General features: G+C 53.3%; 1 protein-coding gene across 2 annotated transcripts in view; it reads right to left on the reverse strand.

The window, feature by feature from the left end:
- Positions 1-957: 957 nt before the first annotated feature.
- Positions 958-21,652, reverse strand: part of CDYL (chromodomain Y like) — a 154,392-nt gene continuing 133,697 nt past the window's right edge. For both annotated transcript variants that reach the window (XM_024121695.3, XM_055080185.1), the window contains 5 exons: positions 14,457-14,713; positions 13,015-13,187; positions 7,179-7,389; positions 3,397-3,540; positions 958-2,592 (listed from right to left, as the gene is read on the reverse strand). In XM_024121695.3, coding sequence (XP_023977463.1) covers positions 2,434-2,592; positions 3,397-3,540; positions 7,179-7,389; positions 13,015-13,187; positions 14,457-14,713 — 944 coding nt within the window. In that variant the 3' untranslated portion in view covers positions 958-2,433. The remainder of the gene's footprint in view (positions 2,593-3,396; positions 3,541-7,178; positions 7,390-13,014; positions 13,188-14,456; positions 14,714-21,652) is intronic.

Raw genomic sequence — 21,652 nt, forward strand, 5'->3', positions numbered from 1 at the left:
CTGCCTGCCAACGCAGGGGACACGGGTTTGAGCCCTGGTCCGGGAAGATCCCACAGGCTGTGGAGCAACTAAGTCCGTGCGCCACAACTACTGAGCCTGCGCTCTAGAGCCCGCGAGCCACAACTACTGAAGCCCGTGCTCTGCAACAAGGGAAGCCACCGCGATGAGAGGCCCACTCACTGCAATGAAGACCCAGTGCAGCCAAAAATAAAGGAGATTAGCTTTATTTTTTAAATAAATTTAACAGGTGCATGCAGTGTCACAGATTCACGATGTCACTCAAGTTCTGGGCTTTACTCCAGGGCCTAAAGTCACTTGGAGGACTGTTTCATCTGCCTGGAGCCTCTCCCTTACCGTGGAGGGCAGGGCCCCCTTGGCATGTTCTGGAGGCCACCAGAGCACCCTAGGACAGGAAGGGCAGGGCTGGGGAAGGCCGCTTACGGAAGGGACAGAAAGGTCAGTGACACAGAGGCCACCAGAGGGGCTGATCAGACTGGGCTTTGGGGGAAGCAGATGAGGGCAGTGACAGGCCCAGCGGACAAGAGCCCTATGGCCCCCATTGTCCCTCTTTTGTGATGTGTGTCACTACTTGGTAGACGCCAATTCTCTAACACACAGCTTCCTTCTTTTGCATACCACTTGTTCGTATTAGTGTAAGCCAAGTGAAGGACGGGCAGGTTGGAGCCCCTGAGGCGGCCAGAAGGCAAGCCCTGGCCCCAGCCCTCTGGGCTCCTGCTGGGCCCAGAGGCTTTCCCCCTCTTCCCGTCTCTGGCCAAGAGGGGCAGTGGGGTGGCCCTAGCCAGCTGCCCTCCACCTGCTTCTGGTTACATTGTGGGTGTGGGTTTCCGTTAAACTGTCAAATGTGATATGCCCGTGTGTACATTTCACACAAAATGTAAACGTCTCATGAGGAACTTCAGAAGTGAAGAATTATCAGAGAAACATTTTGAATGTGTTAAGAAATATTAGTTTTATTTAACCAGTTTTCACAGCTGAATATTTATTCTATAAAAACTTTACAGATTGTACAGTTTATATATAGTTCAAACTACTGAACGAAAAAAGTAGGTCCCACAGATGCAAAAATACTGCACCAGCCAATCCATGGTAAAGGCAGATTTACACGCTGTACAGCTCTCCACGAGGCCGGGAGGTGGTCGGTTCTAAGTATAAACTTCAAAACTGTACAAAAATAAGGTTTTGATTTTATTTCATTCTTCATACATTCAATATGATTGCAAGCTCAGAAGCCTACCGACTGACAGGCGTCTGGGATCGGGCATCGGTCCGCACTCCGGGAGGGAATGCGGACGTCTATTTACACAGGGCACTCTCGGACAGCATCCTGTACTTGGTATATTGTGTAGACATGAAAGCAGAGACCAAGAACATTAAACGTTGATATAAGGTAGTTCTTTCTCTTAAAGGAGTTTCTGCATTTAATAGTGTGCCAAAAGAATTTTAACTTATTAAATAAAATATATTCTAAGTGAACCTAAAAATTACACTTTATAAACATAAAAATACTTTATTTTTGGTGTAATACATCAATCATATCTGCAAATAGAAAACCAAAACTGTATATAAAGTAGTTCTCACCCAGCAACAAGAAGCACTTATATAGTTATTTTTTCAAATGGGTCAGAAAAACTAATTATAAACCCCCTATAACTTAGAGATCATACTTAGCTAGTCAGTGATTCGCTAACACTGCAAAACAAGCTTTCCCCTAGAGAGAGAGAGTGGTTTCTTCCTGTTAACTGGGTAAGAATCGGACATATTTAAGAAAGAGGGCAGAATCAACTGATTTCTCAGCGTGAATCCTAGGCGTGTTTTAGTCTGGGGGTATACTCATCAGTGGGTGTTTAATCACAAATACTTATCCTACAAAGAATAAGTCTTCCTTTCGCTTGAGAATTTTCTATCTCTGAGGTTCTGTACCTTCCTGGAGACAAGGGCATGCCTCGGATCTTTCCGTATTTCTATTTGGGGTGGGGGGTGGGGGCGAGGAGGGCTAACACCTCTTTAGATTCTGTTTTCTAGAAGGAAAAAACAAGGAAAACAAACATTATTCCAGACTTTTCTGACACCCAAACCAGGAAAACGCACTTCTTTTTTATACAGTACTAGCCAAAGATAACAAAAAGTAGAGCCTCAAAGAGCAGCCCAGAGCTCACAATTATACTTTTATACTTGTGTGTGTATTAAGTATAAAATAATGATGTTCGGACAAAGGAGCTGTGTAGCTATTTATTTTAAAGTTACAGTACTTAAAAACTCCTTGGTAATAAACAGCTTGGCTGTTTCAAGCCCTGCTTCCAAGCGTGAGCTCCACGTGAACCTGCTTCAGGCTGTGAGGGTGGGTCCGCGCCCCGGGGAGCCCCAGCCGGCCTGCGCGATGCGACTCCAGGGTCGTCTGGGGCGGCCCGGCCGTCAGAACTCATCGATCTTCCTCTGCAGGTACTTGAGCATGGAGTCCATGCCCTGGGCCGAGCCCCAGATCTTCTTCAGCACCTCGCACTCCCGTTCGTTGGCCTGCTCCAGCTCCAGCTTCATGTTGCAGCGCACCAGGGCCTTGGATTCCTCGAGCACCTGCGCCAGACAAGGAGCTGTGAGTTAGTGGGGACTGTGGCTGCAAGCGCTGGCTCCTCGCTGCCCCCAAGCTTACGGAGGCAGTTAGCGAACCTGGTAAGAAGGTGACCAAACATCTCATGATACGTGTCAGGCCCGATACAGGTATAACGTGTATCTCATTCACTGTGGATACTGGAACAAATTCTCCACTTCAAAGGGCTGTTAAGCTAATTCACAACAGAGCTGTGCTCCTCTCCACGCCCTGGTCCTGCCCCAGCAGTGCGACCGGCCTTGGGCCTGAGCTGCGGCTGCGGGGACCCTGTCCATGCCTGTGATACTCACTGAGAATGCCCGCCCCGGGAGTTTTCTAACCGGAATTTAATTTCGTTAACAAGTCGTCGGATGCCTGGGACAGCTTAGATGGGAGTTGTGTCAGTTAATATGAAATAACATTTCACCCTGTGATTTGCTAAATGCAATTTTCTTAGAAGACTGTTACCCAGCACACTTATTAAACAAAAACCAAAGTCCACTGAGGGAGAAATAAGTGCGGTTGTACGAACGGGCTTTGGAGACCGTAAAGAACTTTAGAAACGTTGCTTTTGGCAGACGTTGACGGGACACTCTTAACTGACTGACTCTCAGCTTGAACTGCGCTCCTTGGCTCCCGGGTATCTGCAGAGGGAGGGCAAGGTCGGCAGGGGCCCGAGCCTGGCCTCCGGTGTCGCGCGTGGAGGCAGCCGCGGGTGCCCCCGTGCGCGCCCCGCAGGGAAAGGTCGCGGTGAGGGCACTGACACGCGGAAGAGCGGGGACTGGACGTACGACCGGGCTGCAGGAGGCGAGCTCCTTGACGCGGACCATGACTTCCTGGGTGAAGGTCCCGGGCCAGAACACCTGGGAGACCAGGCCTTTGCCGCACGCCTCCTGCGCCGTCAGCTTCCGTCCGCCGAGCAGCATCTCGTTCGCCTGCAAGGAAGAAGAGCGGATGGCGCGTGAGACGCGGGAGGTCGCGGCGGGGAGGACACAGCCCGAAAGCCCAGCCCCCGAAAGTCCAGACCGTGCGCAAGACAGACACGGAGGTGCCGTCAACGGGGGAAGTAACTACCGGCTGGCGGGTCTCCAAGGAGATGTAAAAGTCTTATTTTATGACACAGAACAGAATCACCTGGACAGAACCAAGGAATCTAAATTAAAGAAGGTCTCTCTGCTATAGATGTGAAGTTACTGGCCTGTCCCTCCCCGCGCCGGCCCTTCCCACGTGTGGACTCATTCGACACACAAACCGGTTTCCCAGGCAACTGAGGCGGAAGCAAGGCTAAGGGCGATTTGTGGCTTTAGGGATTTGCACCAGGCACAGAGCTGCTACACGACGTTTTCTATGTCAGAGAGGCCAACGGGTGACTGTCCTCAGTACACAGAGCAAGGTTCCAAGGGCAGCGATGTTTCTGCTGCAGTTAACCTGGCAGCCACGCTTAACATCCACACGCTAAAAATCAACTGCAGGACCTGGACGACCACTCAGTCTGCTTAAGAGGGTCTGACCACAACTTCACAGGACTTGACGGAAGACGTTCACATCTGCAGATGTTAAAATCAATTTCATACACACACTTCTTTAAAAAACTTGGTCCTGGACTTAGGTCACTTTTCAGGTCTCAGCACTACACGGTATGGGTTTTTATCTCATTCAAACGAAAGGCTCGGATGCTGCAATAAGGAGAAAGGAGAGAATCTATCTGACAAAGAAACCTCACCCTATTCTGTGACAATTTCCTCTCTGTAGTTTATCCTGAAGACTGATGGTCATGAAGACTTGACCACGAGCTTCTAGGCTCTGGTAAAACATACTTTTTTCCCAAAGAGGTAAAACCCTTGTGATGAAAGGCCCTGCTGTTACTGAGACGTCTCAGCTGACAGACCCGTGCACCTCCTGGAAACCACCGGTGGGGCTGGAAAGCAGACGCCTGCGGATCTACTGGCCTTTCAGCGTAGGGCGGGGAGCCGGGTCCCGTTTCCTAGCTCGTGTTTCTATGCACGCCACTGCATGGTGCAGACAGGATCACAAGCCGGTCCCTGGGCGTGGAGCACGTTCTCAAGACCGACTTGAACCCCCCCGGGTCTGAGCTCGGATGGAGGACGCAGACGCTGCGGGCCCCGGGCCGTCTGGAGTGGGAGTGACGGGGCGGGCGTACTTCAGCCCCGCGCCGTCACTTCCTTGCACGTCGTTTTCGGCCACGTGGAGGTCACTTACTGCTCCCTCCACCCCGTCTCTCCTTCCCTCTTCTGGACTCTCAGGCCTGGGGGCAGTGACGGCCAGTCGTGAGCTTTGCTTGCCGCCCGGCTTTCTTCACGAGAACAGGCTCGCCCCCACCTGCTGTCCCGGGAGCGCCTGTCCCTGCTCGGCCTTCCTGCTCCCCGTGGCGGGATGCACTGACCCCCAGGGGAAGCGCGGCGCCTGGCCGTGCGCGGCTCCCCCGGGCAGGCCTGGTTTGGGGGGGGCGTCCACCACGTGAACCGAGTGGCCGGCGCAGCCGCTGTCCCGCCGCACCTCCAGCCAGACACCAGGGCCAAGCGGGCAGGTCCTGGGGAGCCCAGCGCTGGCCACGCCGCCAGTCCTCACTCTGGCCTGGGACTGCGCCCCGCCTGCAGGGCCTCGGGTGGCCCCAGACCAGAGACCCTCCCCGCGCCGGCCCCGGGGGCCCCGTCCCACCCGTCCTGGGGCTGCCGGCCTGCTGGGCACCGGGCTCCGCGGGCTGGGAAACAAGGGGCGCAGGCCGGCACGGCCACGGCAGCCCTCCCCGCCGCTGCGCCCAAAGGCGCCATCTCCCCTCCCGCAGCTCCGGGCGCGGCTGGTCCCAGAGGGGCCACAGCTGCCAGCAAGGGTCCCACGGGCCTTAAAGCCACGACTGCTGCCCGGGCAGGCGAGGAGGGGCAGGGGGGCACGGGGGCCCCCAGAGCCTCGCGATCCACCCACCCGACTGCAGCCATCCACGGACCAGGGCAGTGGCTCGGGCCTGGGCGGGCGCAGGGCCCGGCGTCCCCAGCGGGATGGCCACTGCGGGCGGCAGGGGGCAGCTGGGGGGCTACAGCAGGAAGGGAGATGAGGGGGAGGGGCCGAGGCCAGATGTGGCCACGGGGGCTGCGGCTTGTCCCATGTAACTCCTCCTCTTTTACATTTCTTTAGACCCTTTAAACGTTGTTTGGGAGTGAGTTTGGACTTACGGAGAGATGACAAAAGCACAGAGAGCTCCTGGGGCCCGTCCCCCAGCTGTCCCTCACGGTAACACCTTACGGAACACCTCGCGAGGACCAAAACCAGAAAAGTACCATCAACACGACGCTCTTACGACTGAGCCACGAACCCTCTGCCAATCTGGCCAGGTTTCCCACCGCCGTCCTTCCTCCGACCCAGGACCCCTGCCCTGAGCCGTCAGGCCCCCTCCAGGCGGCGATGGTTCCTCGGCCTTTCGGCGAGTCGTCCGACGGGCAGCCTGGAGGGCGCTGCGCGGTGTTTGCGGGCGGTGCCTGCCGCCAGGGCTGCTCCAGTGTTAGCCGGGTGCGCAGGACGGCTACTTCTCTCAACTGCAGTTACTCTTTTTCCACCATCGATGACGAGCGGGTGCAAACATCCTTCTCCTCGTCAGCTGGTGGCCCCCGCCTGAGGCAGGCACCCGTCTCGTCCTCCTCTGTGTCCCCCCAGGAACGGGGGGAGTCCTGCACCCAGGCGCGCGGCCCCGCACACAGGCGGGAGCAGGTGGAGCCCACGGGACAAGGGCGACGGCTGGACACGGCTGTGCCGCCCAGATCTGGCTGCCCGGCCGCCGGAGACAGTCGGCCCAGATGCCGGGAGCCCTGGGGCCCCTCTGCCGCGGGGCGACACCGCAGCCCGAGCTCAGCGACGACGGACACAGCAGCCAGCCGCTCCAGCCCACGGCGGGGCGCGTGTCCCAGGCCACAGGTGCCCCAGAGCTCCCCGCGGGGGTGGGCCCGCCGCACGGCTCGGCTCCTGCCGTCGCGTGCCGACCCCCCCTCAGCGTCTGCGCCTGCAGCCCCAGCCCGGGGCCCCAGCCCGTGCCCGATTACGGCTCAAGGGGTGAGGGACACAACGTGAACTTTCTACAAACCACAAGCTGCAACGCAAACACAAACGCTCGTTACCGGTGGATTCAACAGCTAAGAAATAACCCCCGCAATCCTGTGGGAAAGGCCCTCTCATCCTAAGCAGCTTTGCTCCTTTATGCTTTCCCTTAAAAGTGCAGCTTTCAGGTTATTAGGTCAAGAACCTGTTGATTGCAAACTCTGGTTCGTTTGGGTCACAAACTGGGTGTTTACTGCTCGTGGGTATCGGTGTTAATTACGCAGAGACAGAGATTCCTCACGGCAGGAGGGCCTCTTCCATAAACAGTCTATGAACCAAACCGTGAAAACCTTCCACGAGCTCCTGAATTGAGTGTGATTTCATGATTTAAGAACAAGAACTGAATTACAAGTGCATTTGATGCCAAGTCCCCCCAGAATGACACCTTGTATATATTTAGAAAAACACCAACCAAACTAGACTTCAGGAAGTTTTCTAAGATGATTTTTCAAAAAGAGGTACTCACAGATGCTCCTCCCATAATCTTGGGAAACATCACGGTGGAACAGCCATCTGGACTCTGTCCGAAGGTAGTGTAGGGTGTTTGGAACCAAGCCTTTTCATTGGCCCAAACCACGTCACAGAGAGGCAGTATGGACGCTCCTAGTCCAATGGCTGGGCCGTTGACAGCTACAATAATAGGCTTCTTAAACTGAATGAAAGTATTCACGAAGTTTCTAAAATGGAAAATAAATGGGGGAATTACTCAAAACACTGCATATTTGAGCAACAGAAAAATCTACTTCTATGGAATTCAATACACCAAGATGTGAACTCTGTGGGCCTCGCCGTGACTTGGAATTCGCCGATGGCCTTCTCCCTGCGGCCGGGGACCCTGGGTTTATGTACCGTGTGCTGCAAAGGCTTAACGGTGCCCTGGACGCCAGGCAAGGGTGGCTGTCGCCACAGGACCTGTGCGAATTCTGCGGGAACAACACAGCAGAAGGTGCTCTCGGCTTGGACTCCAGGGCCAACCTGTCTTCCCCTGACGGCAGGAGGAGCCCAGGAAGCACGATGGGCTTCGGAGGGCCAGTCCGGCAGCTCTCCCGGAGGAGACCTGGCCTGGGCTCACTGCGGTAGCCTGTGCTGGGCAGGGACGCGGGGCCTGGGGTCAGGAACCCCAGGGTTCCAGTGCCCAGGTCTAGACTTGGTCTCTGATTTCAGACGGCTCACTCATTAACTGGAAACACAGATATTTCCTGAGTTTATACAGAACTGGATGGAATGAGTTGGGGGACATAGGGATGAGAAGCTCACAGGCTCGTGTGAGATGTGAGACCCGACAAGAGTATCGCACGGCCTGGACACAGGCCTGCACAGCTTCTCCTGCCGCGAGCTGGGGAGACGGCCTAGCGGGCCTCCCAGGACACAGAGGGTGTGGTTCTCACACGGCCCAGCCGACACCGTTGGGACCTGCTGGAGGGTCAGGCTGGGAAGGCGGGCTGCTCTGCTCTTCGCTTCAGGGCCAGATGGTGCACCTCCCTCCCCGCACTGGAAGCTATGTTCAGAGGTCGCGTCTTGTGAAGACTTAACATGGTGAAGAAAAGGACAAACCCACCCCAAATGAATATAAGATAATGCCTTTAAGGTCAGCTATGTTCTAGATCACAAGTCCAGAACTCCAAATTCTAAACCTCACGACCCCCAGCTTAGGACCAAAAATACCAGTCTGGGTGCTGCTCCCGACAATTCAGCAATTTGAAAATAAGGCAGATTCTGTTCAGAGCGTCTCTGAGGATCACAGCTCGGCATCTAGTCTCCCCTCCTCCCCGAAAACTGACGCGAAGGGTCGTGTCTATTTTGCATGGCAGGGTGGGGAGGGGTGTGTGTGTGTGTGTGTGTGTGTGTGTGTGTGTGTGGCAGGGTGGGGAGGGTGTGTGTGTGTGTGTGTGTGTGTGTGTGTGTGTAGGGTGTGTGTGAGGGTGGGGAGGTTTGGAGGGTGTGTGTGTGTGTGTAAGGGGGAGGGGAGCTTTGAGACCTCTCCATCTTGTTGACATTACCTTCTGCATAGTAATTTTGAATGTGTGTGGCGGGGGGGGGAGGGTGTGTGTGTGTGTGTGTGTGTGTGTGTGTGGAGGGTGTGTGTGTGAGGGTGGGGAGGTTTGGAGGGTGTGTGTGTGTGTGTAAGGGGGAGGGGACCCCAGAGTTTGGCAGCCTGCAAGCCTCAGTCTGGGGGCTCTTGTCAGCACAGACCTCAGCCTGCCCCAGGGTCCCCAAAGGTTGGGGGGATTGAGAATTAGGTCACTCAAATGAATGAGCTACAGAGACTTATTAAATGAGAGCCTGGGGCACTGTTAGGAAGATCACACTGGGTTTTAAGGACGCAAAGAGAGCCAGACAACCTTTACAATAGGTCCTTGAAATAATCCTAGACCATGTACATGAAGCTACTTCAGTTCTGCCACTTTTTGAGGATTCTGGGTCAACGAGTCGTGACGGAAATGCATTTTCTATGCTCGGTTACCAACGACCCTTGAGAAGGTAACTAACTGCTGTCTCCCTGGTTTAAAGCAGACGTTTTCCCCGAGTAGCCCCACATTCATCTGCTCACGTGAACAGGAGCAAAGTGGAAGCTCTTTCAGTGCTGACGTCTGGAAACCATGGATGGGGGATGGTAGCTTAACATGAAAGAGGTGATCAAAACAGTGTAATAAGGGGATTCTATAGAGAAACGGTACAAGGAATGGATCCTTCTCATGTCATATGTCAGTATAAAAGAAAAAAAAAATCTGCTTCTAACATACATATTGCAAAATCAGCCTGGAGAAATTGGAACTGAATTTTTTCCCCCTAAGAAGATGATTTTTTTATTTTTGCTTGGATAATCTAAACCCAGGGCCCTTTCTGGGAGGAGCATGAATTAGCCACCTCCCTCCGGAGTGCAGACCATCGCCCCTTCTCAGAGGACTCCACTGCGCCGTCTGACGAGCTCTGAGACGCCAGAGCGAGCCCGGTCCACAGAGAAACCCCTCTCGCGTGAAAATAAAACCAAAGAACCGCTCCCCACCCCCCAAAACCCCAAACAGAAGTTCATAGAACTGCTTTTCTGCTTAGTAGAAACTTCCCCGAGCCAAGAAGGCTTAGCCACACAGCAGCCAGAGGGGGAGACGGGAGCTGCCTTGGGGCCCCGGGGTGGCTCTCGGGAGCCTGGCAGCCAGGGCCCGTCGGTCCACTGCTTTGGGGGGGCGTAAGCAAGTGTACTTTAGACCTTAAAATGCGTGAACGTTCAAGTGTGCTCAATGCAACATACTGACTTTAAACTTCGGTTTCCTCTGGATTACCTATGAATTGAGTGAAAGGCTGTGCTGGGAACAGCAGGGAAGGAAAGAGATCATATTTGCCACAAAAAGACTATTAAACAAAACCGAAATTCTCTCCATTCTTTTGAAGAACATTTACTACCCCGCAGACCTCACCAAGTTAGAAAATCACCTAAGAACAACAGTCTAGGAATTGTTTTGGAGAAACCAAGAACTGACCTGTTAAGGGCCAGTTCACTGCCATTTCTCAACTGAGCTTCCCCCCCGCTTCACGAGAGTGTCTGGAACGGGACTGAATGGGGACGAGGTCAGGTTCCAGGGGCCGTTTCCTCTCTGGCTTTGCTCCCTCCCCAAATCTCTGCTCCTCTCGCCTCCTCCATGAAGCAGCAGCTATTGGTCCCTACAGACTGCAAGAGCCTAACGTTGTAAACTGATCCCTAATAACTAATAACTAATAACTCTGTGTTTATCACCAATGTGCTGAGTATTTTTATTACAATTAATCTGCAAACTGGTTACTGCCAAGAATCCCAGCAACGGAATTAGCCCCTACAGATACTTAAGAATCTAATAGTTTAGACCTGACCTTCCTATTTCCCACCTTTCTTTCGGAAACTCGCTGCGACTGATGTTCTTTGCCCAAAGTTTTAAGGAGTTCGAGACGAGACACCACAGAAACAAAAGATACACCTAGTAATAGCTTTATGTGTATAAGCCAACCTTACACACATAAAAATGAATTTCAATGCAAATGAGCAAAAGTAAAGGTTCAGTCAATCTGGTGTAACTATTTTTGGATCCTGCCTGAGTGCATTCAGAAAAATTCACGTTGACAAAAATACATCATTTAAAGAAGAACTGATTTTCTAAAGCAAGATTTGGCTTTCCCCTAGGGTACCAATTCAGCCTTTTGTGGGGGGTGCGGAGAGTCTGGAGTTTCTGAAATGGAGTGGGGGGGCTGAAGAAAATAAGCATTTAAAGTAACCTAGAAGTTCGACACATGAGATCGCTCTTGATCTGTCCTTCCTCTACTTGGCCTAATCCCAACAACACGAGCCTTTGCCTCGGTCAAGGGCAACCCCACCCTGGAGGAGCGGGCCAGTCCGTTTATTAGTGGAACTCAGGGAACCGTCCACAGGGGGAGTGAGCCAGAACGGAGGCTACAAACCCTGTCTTCTCACTCAGCAGAGCCCCCAAATCACACAGTCAGGTGGAAAGTCAGTGTGATCTTATGGAAAATACACAAAGTCACCACCTGAGGCATAAGCATCTGTATTTTAAAAATGAACATTAAGTTCCTATAATTCATCCCGAAAGGGTGGGATGGGTCAATAATTAGGAATATCTACAAGTTACCCTAAAGTTACTGACGCCTTGTCAAGGAATTAACGTGCATTGATCAAGCAGTTTACTTTGAAACTGAATAACAAGATGGTCCCATCTAGTACACTGCAAGTTTGAAATTATTTAGGAAGCCCGAAGCAGTGCTGAATAAAATCAGATTATAAAATTTCAAACTATTTTTGGAAAAACTACCCTATGATAGCCTAAAAAATAGTAGTAATGTTCGAAAGGATTAACGAACAGATAATGCCTTGTATACACGCACGCGTGAGTATATAGTATGAGAAAATATATTAATTTTGAGAATTATTAAAAATATTCTAAAAGGCCAAGGCAATACCCTATAGTCCCAAGGTGTGGGGTTCCAGGGCTCCTCTGATGGGCTGTTGGGGGCTGCGCCCATTGGAACCATCTGGGGAGATCTTTTGGAGAGATGCCCACGCCTACTCCAGGCCAAGACAGGAAACAGGCTTCCGCCATCCTGCTGTGCAGCCCTCGAATGGTTTAGGGACCAGAAAGCCCAGTGCCCTCAACGTCAGTGCTTAGAGTCTCAGCCACATGGGGCCCAATAATTATCAAAAGCAGCTCAACTTCAACTCTCCAAATAACTAAGGAATTTGGAGAAGATTCAACCAACGTTACTGCCACTTTCCAAGTCTGCATCTCTTTAAATGTTTTCATCCTGTAAATGACCACAGATACACAAAGGGTTCTTTGGGGTCCCTTAGGGATACGACATTTCTAGGGAGGTAGGCAGGGCAGTACAATAGTCTTTCTGGCTGGTGACTGGGTTTCATTCACTTCAAACAAAATTAATCTCTGAAAAATCAGACACTTTTAATTATGCTTATAGTGATTAGCATGAAATACATACAAAATATGTACCTGCAAACGCTTATTGCAGAATCATGTGGTTCTAAAGAGAGCTTCCTGCAACGTTGTGTTACAGGAGTAGAAAATCCGAAAACAGAGGAAATAGAAATATCGGAAGTTATACTGCTAAATGGGAAAAGTTGCAAAACAACACACAATGTAATTCCCCTTGACTGACAGAACTAAAAATACATCTGTATTATTTGTGTGTGTGTGTGTGTGTGTGTGTGTGTGTGTGTGTGTGTATGGAATGCACATCTGAAAATGTTTGAAAAAGGTTGGGGAAGACATACAAATAAACAGCGGATGCCTCGCGGGGGGGGGGGGGGGGTGAAAGAAAGGGAACTCCGTGTATCTGTATCATCTGGTTTTACGTGTAGCCGGAACTCAGGATGAGCTTGTGTGTACTGCTTGTACTGAAAAAACCTTCTCGTGTGATGTTATGGAACTAGTTTGTCATGAAGTCCAGCCGATTTATCTCAGAGTCAAGCAAACGGGTGAGTTACCACGGGAAAGAGAGAGAGTGTCTTTATTCCAGGGCTGGCGGCAGAGCACACGGGGCGCGGACGGCCGAAACCCCGGCCACGTGCTACCCTGCGCTCTGCCCCTGGAGCGCCCCCCATCGTGCGTGTGCTGGGCTCCAGCCAACCTCGACATGAGTCATCTGCTCCAGACAGGTGGCCCACGGCAGAGGCAGGAGATCTGACCCACTCTGCTGCCGGCGAGTCTCAGGGGAGGGGACGCACGCCCCGCTCGCAGGCCCGTCCAGACCCGCCCCACGGGGCCTGGGTCACGCGGCGCCCACGGAGGGCCAGGTGCGCGTACCTGATGGCCTCGGCCATCTTCGTGCTCTCTCTCTTCCGGTCGTCCGTCAGGCGCCGGATGAAGTAGATGAAGTCAAGGCCGCAGCAGAAGACGCTGCCCACGGCGCTCAGCAGCACCAGCTTGCTGTCGTCGGCGGCGGCTGTGCTCAGGGCGCTCTGCACTTCCTTCATCACCTGCAAGGCGCCGGGAGTCACGGGCGCGAAGGGAACGCCAAGAGCATCTTATTACCGGGCCATCTCGATCCGCGCAGGGGGCGCTTACAGCCCGATACAGTTGCCTGTACCCACCAAGTAACTCGCGGGCTTCTCATTTTCTGAAACCAGGGATTGGGAACAGTGGGGACAGAGTATCGTCACATAACAAATTACGAACGGAGCATAACCAGGGAGATGCGTGCATCTGAGTCACTCAGCGGTCCGGTCCTTGCGGCTCTCGGTGGGTGAGTTACGTATTATATCCCCTTGGCATTTCTACAGTTTGGACAGCAGGTGGCACATGCGACCAGTTCAAACAAACTACCAGCGTGGTTTCATTTGACACCAGCCCCCGTACTCGGCACAGAAACCCCAAGTTTCGCGCGTAAGGGTAGTAAGTACAAGCACATCAGCATGGAGGCGCTTCAGAAGGGCACAAACCACTTAAAGTGGTCTCTGTGAGCGACTTACAAATAACCAACGGTCTAACGATGTACCGGGGACCGGCCCCGAGCTGGTCTGTCCCGTGATGCCGGCCAGACACACCAGCTTTCCGTGGTTTGGTTTTCTCATCCAGAAAAGGCCTGACCTAGCTGTTCACAAGCAGGAAACAAACAACTACCAGAACTTACAATTTTAGGCATGATCATGGTGCAGGTTCAAACGCTTCCGATTTTAGATACTTCACAGAACCAAGTTTTCGAGCCTTTGCGAGCACCAGCCTCCCTCGATCCTGGGAAGCTACCTTTCCCGGGTACGGTCAGTAACAGTGGCATCGCTGCAGCTGTAAGGTCCACTACGTGGGGTGCTGCGACCGACCGGGAAGGGTGGTGAGATATTCGGAAGGCTGGACCTGGGGCTCTTTAACCTTTGCCTGAACAGAGAGCTCTGGGACCTGACGAAAGCTACAGGATGGCGTGTGCACACGCTTTACACGTGACTTCGGGGAGGCCCTCCGTCCCCCCCGATGGATGAAGAGCTCCTGGCCGGGAGGTGGAAGCACAGGGGCGCCGCCGCCACCTCCCTGTTCACAGCCAGAGCCCCGAGCAGGAAGCCGGGCCCTCGCCGGACCACACCGTCCCCACGTATAACGGGGAGCAGGCCTGCCGCGCTGCGCTGGCTTCCACCGTCGGGTGGAAGAGCCCGGGGTGGGGATGGGGGATGAGAAAGGGCGCGGGAGAGCAGGGACCGGGCCCCGCAGGCCCAGAGAGACAGGAGGCCCCGAGCGGCCCCGGGGACGGCGCTCACCTCTGGGTTGAGAGAGTTGTTCTCGGACGACTTCGTGGACAGCAGGATGTGGGTGAAGCCGTCCTGCTTCCGGACGACGATGTCCCTGTACCTGTAGGCGCTTTCCGTCTGCCTCACGCTGAAACGCAGCCGCTTGTCGAAGGGCTGGTCTCGTCTGTCGTCGATGAATTTCCTCTTCCCGGCCGTCACGCCCGTGACTGACGTCTGCAGGGTGGTGGTCCCGTTGGCCGTCAGCGCGTCCATGAATGGGGAGGAACCTGCCAGGGGTCCGAAAGCACAGCAGTCGGTGAGGTCCTGCCATCAACTCGCCTTTGAATTCGGGAAAAATGCTTGCGACAGACCCAGGATCGACTGTGTTAATTTAAGAAGCTTAAAAAGTAGAACCTTTGGAGAGGCTACTTTGAAAGGCGTTTGTTTGCCTTCCAAGGCTGACGAGGAGATCGCCCTTGCACTGATCCCGCCCTAATAAAACAGAGACGGGAAGGAACGTGCTGGAAAGAAGCTGCAAAATTTGAGACTTTTGAGGAATGGAACTGAACTAGAATGGGTCTCATGAAGAGGACATATTCCAGGCTTGAGAAGTTGAAAGAAAAATGGAAACTGATTCAAAGAAATATCTTATTATTAGAGCCGAGCTATCTGCCATTTAGCCGAAATTTCTTCTGGATGAAGAGCCACTCATACAGACTCACGAAGCAGCCCCCCCCCCCCGCCGTTTCTGCGGGCCCACCACCCCCTCGGGCCACTCTGTCCACTGGTCCCAGTTCTACTACACTTTCAAACAGCCTTTTCAACGGCTGGAGACAGAGCTCTCTCCTGCCACCAAAAACGTCCCGCTAATTCTCCCTCCTCTGTCGGCTGCTCTGTGTCAGCCTGGCTGCTGTGCTTTACTCGGCCTTAAAGACACGGCCTTCCGAACTTCGTGTTTCTTATTACGATAAAGTCAAGAGTTGGATACCTTCTTAGAGTTACCAAGAAATGTCAGGCTAAGGGTTCAAGTGTTAAGGCAAATAATTATGCTCCTATTGGTGTGAATTGTCTAAATATTATCTAACCTGGTAATGAATGTATAGCGCCTTTGGGTGGAGAAAGAAAGGGCAAGAAATGCAAGGAACTGGATCAGGCTTTACTGATAAAATGAGCAAGGAGAGAAGTTCTCTGAGGAGAAGAGCAGGATGAATTACGAGTCGGAAATATTTCCTGCAAAGTGAAAGAAGATAAGCTGGAGCCGCTGGAGAAGACTTGGGAATGGATGTTTAGAGAAGTCAGATCATCTCCCTGGTTAAACAGGTTGACTTTCATTCAGTTAGCAGAACTACTTCGGAGGGTTTTAGAATTCAAAATAAATTCATTTTGGGGAAAATCGGGAGAGGTTCTAATACATATATGATACAAGACTCTGGAACTATAAAAAGGTACATGGTAAAAGGCCTCCCCCATCAGCCCACGACCCCCTGCCCTCCGTAGCCACTGTGTCTGGTTTCCAGGTGTCTTACAGAGTGCCCTACGTGTATGTCAGCAAATAGGAATTTAAATGCTTCTCTCTCACCCGCCTTTAACAAACACAGACGGTGGCATATTAGACAGCGTTTTGGATTTCTGTCATGCATTTTACCAGCAATTTTTTGATACTACAAATGATGCTGCAACGCATAGCCTTGGCTTGTGTTGTCCCTTCCGACGTGCTGGCCAACCTGTAGGGTAAGTTTCTAAAGGATCTGTAACAGAAAGAGCATTTGATCAGCTGTTACCAGTGAGACAGGGCACTGCCCAATCTTTCTGAGGAAGTCAGCAAGGATCCTTTGTTTCTTTTACCTTCAGCCTCTCCTCCACCAGGTCCCCGCACGCTCCCGTCTGTGTACGGGCGTTCTCCAACCTCTCCCGCCCTCTGCGCCCTGAGCTGCTCTTCCCAGCGCTGCCCTCTCCTCACGCCCGTCACGGCCTCGCCTGGGCTGTCCCTGCTGTCCCCACTTCTCCCTCTCTGCCCATCGTTCCTCCACCCGTCTGCCCTGAGCTGGAGTCGACGCGAACGGACAACTTCTCGGGTGCAGGGAGGAACGGGCCACGGATGAGGCTGAACCACTGAGCCTGGTGGCCAGGAGACGGGGCATCTGCAGGGCAGTGTCACAGGGAAAGGTGGTTTTCTCCAGTTACTGCTGAAGTGAAGAGTGAAGAGGCTCCAGGGCCCAGAAGTGGGGCTCGTGGTAAGCGGAGTGGGCGTCCAGAAATGACAGCTGAGCAGCGAAGTAGGGGCAGTGAAGGGGAGAGGGCGCAGCGAGCCCGCCTGGGTGCAGGGAGGGCCCCGCGCAGGGCCAGGAGGCAGCCCCGGGCTGCCCACGGGGAGGGAGAGGTGCCACGCGACGAGGCTGTGTCAACAGTGGCGTATGCCACAGAGAGAAGGAGGGGAATGGAGAGGTCACGGGGCGGGGGGGGTGGGGAATGAGAGGCCACTATTAAACCCGGCAAGTTGTCTCACTGGAGGGCAGAAGCCAGAACGCAGGATTCAATGTACGACAGACAAAAACTGTTATGCAAAAAACATAAACGTTCAAACCAAGAATCTGTTAAAATGCAGTTTTGAGGACCCCAGAAGAACAACTGCAGGTGAGAGGGACTGGTGTTTACATGACAGACAATGATGATTCCCCTGCCTAAAAAGAGGTCCCATCAGGAATAAGCCCACGCAGAGGCAGGCAGGGAGGCCACCCGCCCCGGGTGAAGGGGGAGGGCGATGAAGGGTAACGGGCGGCCCGGCCGGGGCTCCGGCACTTTCCCGAGGAGCAGGTTCTCGGGGAGGCACTTGCTGGTGTGTTTGGATCTTGATGTTACCAACCCTGAGTGAGTTAACAGGTGCTGTGTCAAAGCAGCAAGAATGACCCCGGTGACACGGGGAAGCCCTCTGCGTGCTGGGTGCCCGCCGTCCACCAGGGCAAAGCCGCTGGCGTCGGATCAGCCCTTCCACCCCGACCCGCTCCTGCTTCGCAGGGTAAAGCCACACGTTCCTCAACTCTCCAAGGGTTTCCCTGGTGGCTTCCTTCCACAAAAGCAGGGTTTCTAGGCTATGGGAGGTCCATGTAGCCTTGATACGTGAGCTCTGGAAAAAGCTCAACATATCTGAGGCAGCAAGTCCCCCGGAGCTCTCCGTGGTTCTGCAAATTTAGCCGTGGGTTTCTGCTGGATCAGGCCAACCAGCACTGCTGACTTTGGCCTTCATGTCCCTGTGAGAGCTCTGCTGGCTCTGGGTGCCATCACGGGCTCTGCTGATCGCAGAGCCTGTGATCTTGCCAGTGGCTCAACTCCCAACCCCGACATGACCCCCGGGACCCTCTGTTACCCACCTGTGGGACCCTGTTCGGGTGGAGGAGTGCGCACAGCAGGACTGACCCCAGACTCGCAGGCGCCAGCACTGGGCCACGTCCCTGGTGGCGCGCGCCCCGTCCAGGTCCGTGCTCCCCAGGGCCCCTGGACGCGCTCTTCCCTCTGCCTAGAACGTTCTGGCCCTACAGCTCCAGACGGCTGCCTGTTGCTACTCAGCTGAGCGGCAGCTCCTCGGGAAGCCCCGGTGCCCACGCCCGCGGGCCTCCCGTCAGCATCCGCGCGGCCCAGTCCGTTTCCCTCGCGGTGCCCCTCAGCCCAGCGCGTTCTGTCTCACCTGGCTTTTACTTACGCTCCATGGCTGGACGTCACCACGCTCCTGAGAGCAGGGTCCCCGTCTGTCTCATTCACTGCCGCACCCCGGGGCTTGGAACACACGGTCGCCACTGACCAAGCAGCTGAGGGGAGGGGACCCCAACGCCCCTTCAGCCCAGCCCCCTGCACTCAGAGGAGGCGGCCTGCAGCCCACCCAGCCTCGCGACAATCGGGGGCAGGAGTGCCACACTTCAGAGCAGAAGCCACTGCTAAGGACCCAACTAAAAGGCAAACACTGAGATTCAGGAAAAGGCGTCCTCCACGATGGAAACCACCGTGCGACGCACAGTGGGACCCAGGCTCTGAGGGAAACACGGGAGGCAAAAGCTACAAGGAACCGGCATGAAATCCAGCTGGGAAAAACTCACTCGGTGTCTCTCCCGAAAAACAGTTTTCTTTTAAAACAGTCTAAGAGCAAAACAGATACCCTCAGGGGCCTCCCTGGTGGCGCAGTAGTTAAGAATCCGCCTGCCAATGCAGGGGGACACGGGTTCGAGCCCTGGTCCGGGAGGATCCCACACGCCGCGGAGCCACTAAGCCCATGTGCCATAACTACTGAGCCTGCGTTCTAGAGCCCGCGAGCCACAACTACTGAGCCCACGTGCCACAACTACTGAAGCCTGCGTGCCTAGAGCCCGTGGTCCGCAACAAGAGAAGCCACCGCAATGAGAAGCCCGCGCATCGCAACGAAGAGTAGCCCCCGCTCGCCACAACTAGAGGAAGCCCGTACGCAGCAACAAAGACCCAATGCGGCGCCCCCCCCACAAAAAAAGATACCCTCAAACTTGTACTGCTAACCGGTTAAAATTCACTGCTTCAAGGCACTTCCCTGGTGGCGCAGTGGTTAAGACTCTGCGCTCCCGATGCAGGGGGCCTGGGTTCGATCCGCAACAAGAGAAGCCACCGCAATGAGAAGCCCGCGCATCGCCACGAAGAGTAGCCCCCGCTCGCCACAACTAGAGGAAGCCCGTACGCAGCAACAAAGACCCAATGCGGCGCCCCCCCCCACAAAAAAAGATACCCTCAAACTTGTACTGCTAACCGGTTAAAATTCACTGCTTCAAGGCACTTCCCTGGTGGCGCAGTGGTTAAGACTCTGCGCTCCCGACGCAGGGGGCCTGGGTTCGATCCCCGGTCAGGGAACTAGATCCCACATGCATGCCGCCACTAAGAGTTTGCATGCTGCAACTAAGGAGCCTGTGAGCCGCAACTAAGACCTGGTGCAACCAAATAAATAAATAAAATTTTAAAATTCACTGCTTCAAAAAGCATGTCTCCAACGTGAAATGTGCTTCCAACCATGATAGAGAAACGGTGTCTGGATTTCCTCACTGGCCAGTGAGACCCAGAAAACAGAACAAACCACCACAGGACCATTTCAGACACCAGACAACAGGCAGGGCACGACCGTGTTGCCAGCATGAAGGGGGCAGGTGAGCCCAGTGACCCACTGGGTCTTCTGCCTGGAGGTGGCTTCCACGCTGCGGGGAAATGCTGACCTGGGAATGCAGACTGAAGGTGAGGAGGCCCAGGAGGCTGGAAGAAGAAAAGGACCTAGGCCTCCTGATGTTCACGGCCATTACTTTCTTTAGTCTAAAGTTAGAGAGCAAGCACTACAGTGTCTACAGAATTATCAGCCCTCCTTTATGGAGTCTAACATTTCAAAATGTTGTTATCCACACTCCCGGAACCTAATCCTATTTAATAATATAAAAGCCGATCATTTTATTCAGATTATATAGTCTGCAAACTGAATTCATTAACAGAAAACGTTTCAAATGAACGTGGAACTAAAGTTAGGCTTTAAACATCAGCATCCCTTGTTTCCATAAGGCATTCGATGACTCCTCTGTAAATCATTATAAAAGTCTCTGCTGCAACTCCTTCCGTTACAGTTCCCTGTCCATGGGGATCTCTGGATTTAAAGTTTATAGGCTCACTCTCGGCCGTCTTCATAAGACACATTAACACACCATCGGTGCTCCTATAATGCTTTGCTCCAACACGACTGACACATCAGGAACAATCTGAACACCTGTGCACGCAGCGCCCGCTGTGCGAACGCTGGGGCTGTGCTTCTGGGCGCCAACCTGGACTTGGTCCCGCCTTCACCCCCGCTGAGCCCTCTGGACGCTTGCCACCTTGGGCTGTAAGAGGCGACTCCCCAGAGCAGGAGGGCACCCAGCACTGCCTCTGACACTTGGGATACACCTGACCCAATAAATAAGCCTGAGATCCGAGCCCTTGCCACCCGGTCAGCATGCCTCCTGCCTTCTCAGCAGAATCAGCAGGGTGTCCCTCGCTGGCTGGTGCCACCCTGGGAGGCGGGTGGCTGGAGGGGAGAGCAGGCTGCCGGGTCACTGTCCTGACTCTCGGCTGGAGACCTGTGAGGTGGGAGCGGGCAGGGACAGACCCGTGATCACTGCCCTGCACGCTCACATCGCGTCCAGTCCCTGGCCCCTCCCTGCCCTGCTATCTCCATCCGCCCGCTTTCCAGTCTTTCGCCTCTAGCTTGACCTCCATCAGCCTCACTGCTTCTCTGCCTTCTAGTTTTGACAAAACACTGGCTGTGACCAAGGCCACAACCACAAGAGCGCTCCTCAAACCTTTTATGAAAGTATTTTCCCTACAAAACAAGAACCAAAAAACCCACAAAAAACAAAAAAAAAACAAACCCCAACTTAAATAAAAATGCATCCGGTGAATAACCAAGATTTTCCATAGTTGGGTCTCTTTCATGTCTCTGACACCCCCTCCTGGGAATCAATCAGGTACCACCATCCGCTCCAGGATCCAGGCAGGACCACCTGCATCCCAGCTTCCTAAGATGAGCTGGAGCCTCACTGAGCCAGGGCGCCCTGCTCCACAGCTTTGTACCGAGTAGCCACTGGCACAGAATCTGCACTGGGGAAAACATACTGCGAACAACTCATCCTTTAAAGAGCAAAAGAATGCCTAAGGATGGAGGGTGTATAAAAGCCATTTTAGTGCATGAAGCACACACAGAATTCCTTGACACCACGAAATAGCTCGTGCATGCTAGAAATATATTGAAGGCAGACGAATGGAAAATAGTGAAATGAATTAGTTAACAAATCTAAGAGTACCTAGAATTAGGAAGCATTCTGAAAACTGACCGAAAGGACACAAGCTATGATTTCTTCAACTGAAATTATTTTGTTAAATAACTAAGTTTCCAGACGGAACCAATCTAGGACTATTAAGTATGAAAAAGCAATGAGGAGACTTAAAAAGAAAAATAACATTTTGAGATAAAAGTGGCAATTACTGAGACTATGTAATTCTAAATAAAGTTTAGCTAGTTAATTATAATTTCCTACAACCTATATAAGATCAGCCCAGTTAAACCAAAGATTATGAACCAAGAGGTGTACACAGCAGTGTAATATTTGACATGACAAGTGCAATGCTCTGCCGTCCAAGATTCTCAAACTGACTCGCGACAGCATCACTGAGCAGCTTGAAGACAAATGCGCTCCTGGGGC

Source organism: Physeter macrocephalus, chromosome 18 (assembly GCF_002837175.3).
Source record: "Physeter macrocephalus isolate SW-GA chromosome 18, ASM283717v5, whole genome shotgun sequence".
NCBI lineage: Eukaryota > Metazoa > Chordata > Mammalia > Artiodactyla > Physeteridae > Physeter > Physeter macrocephalus.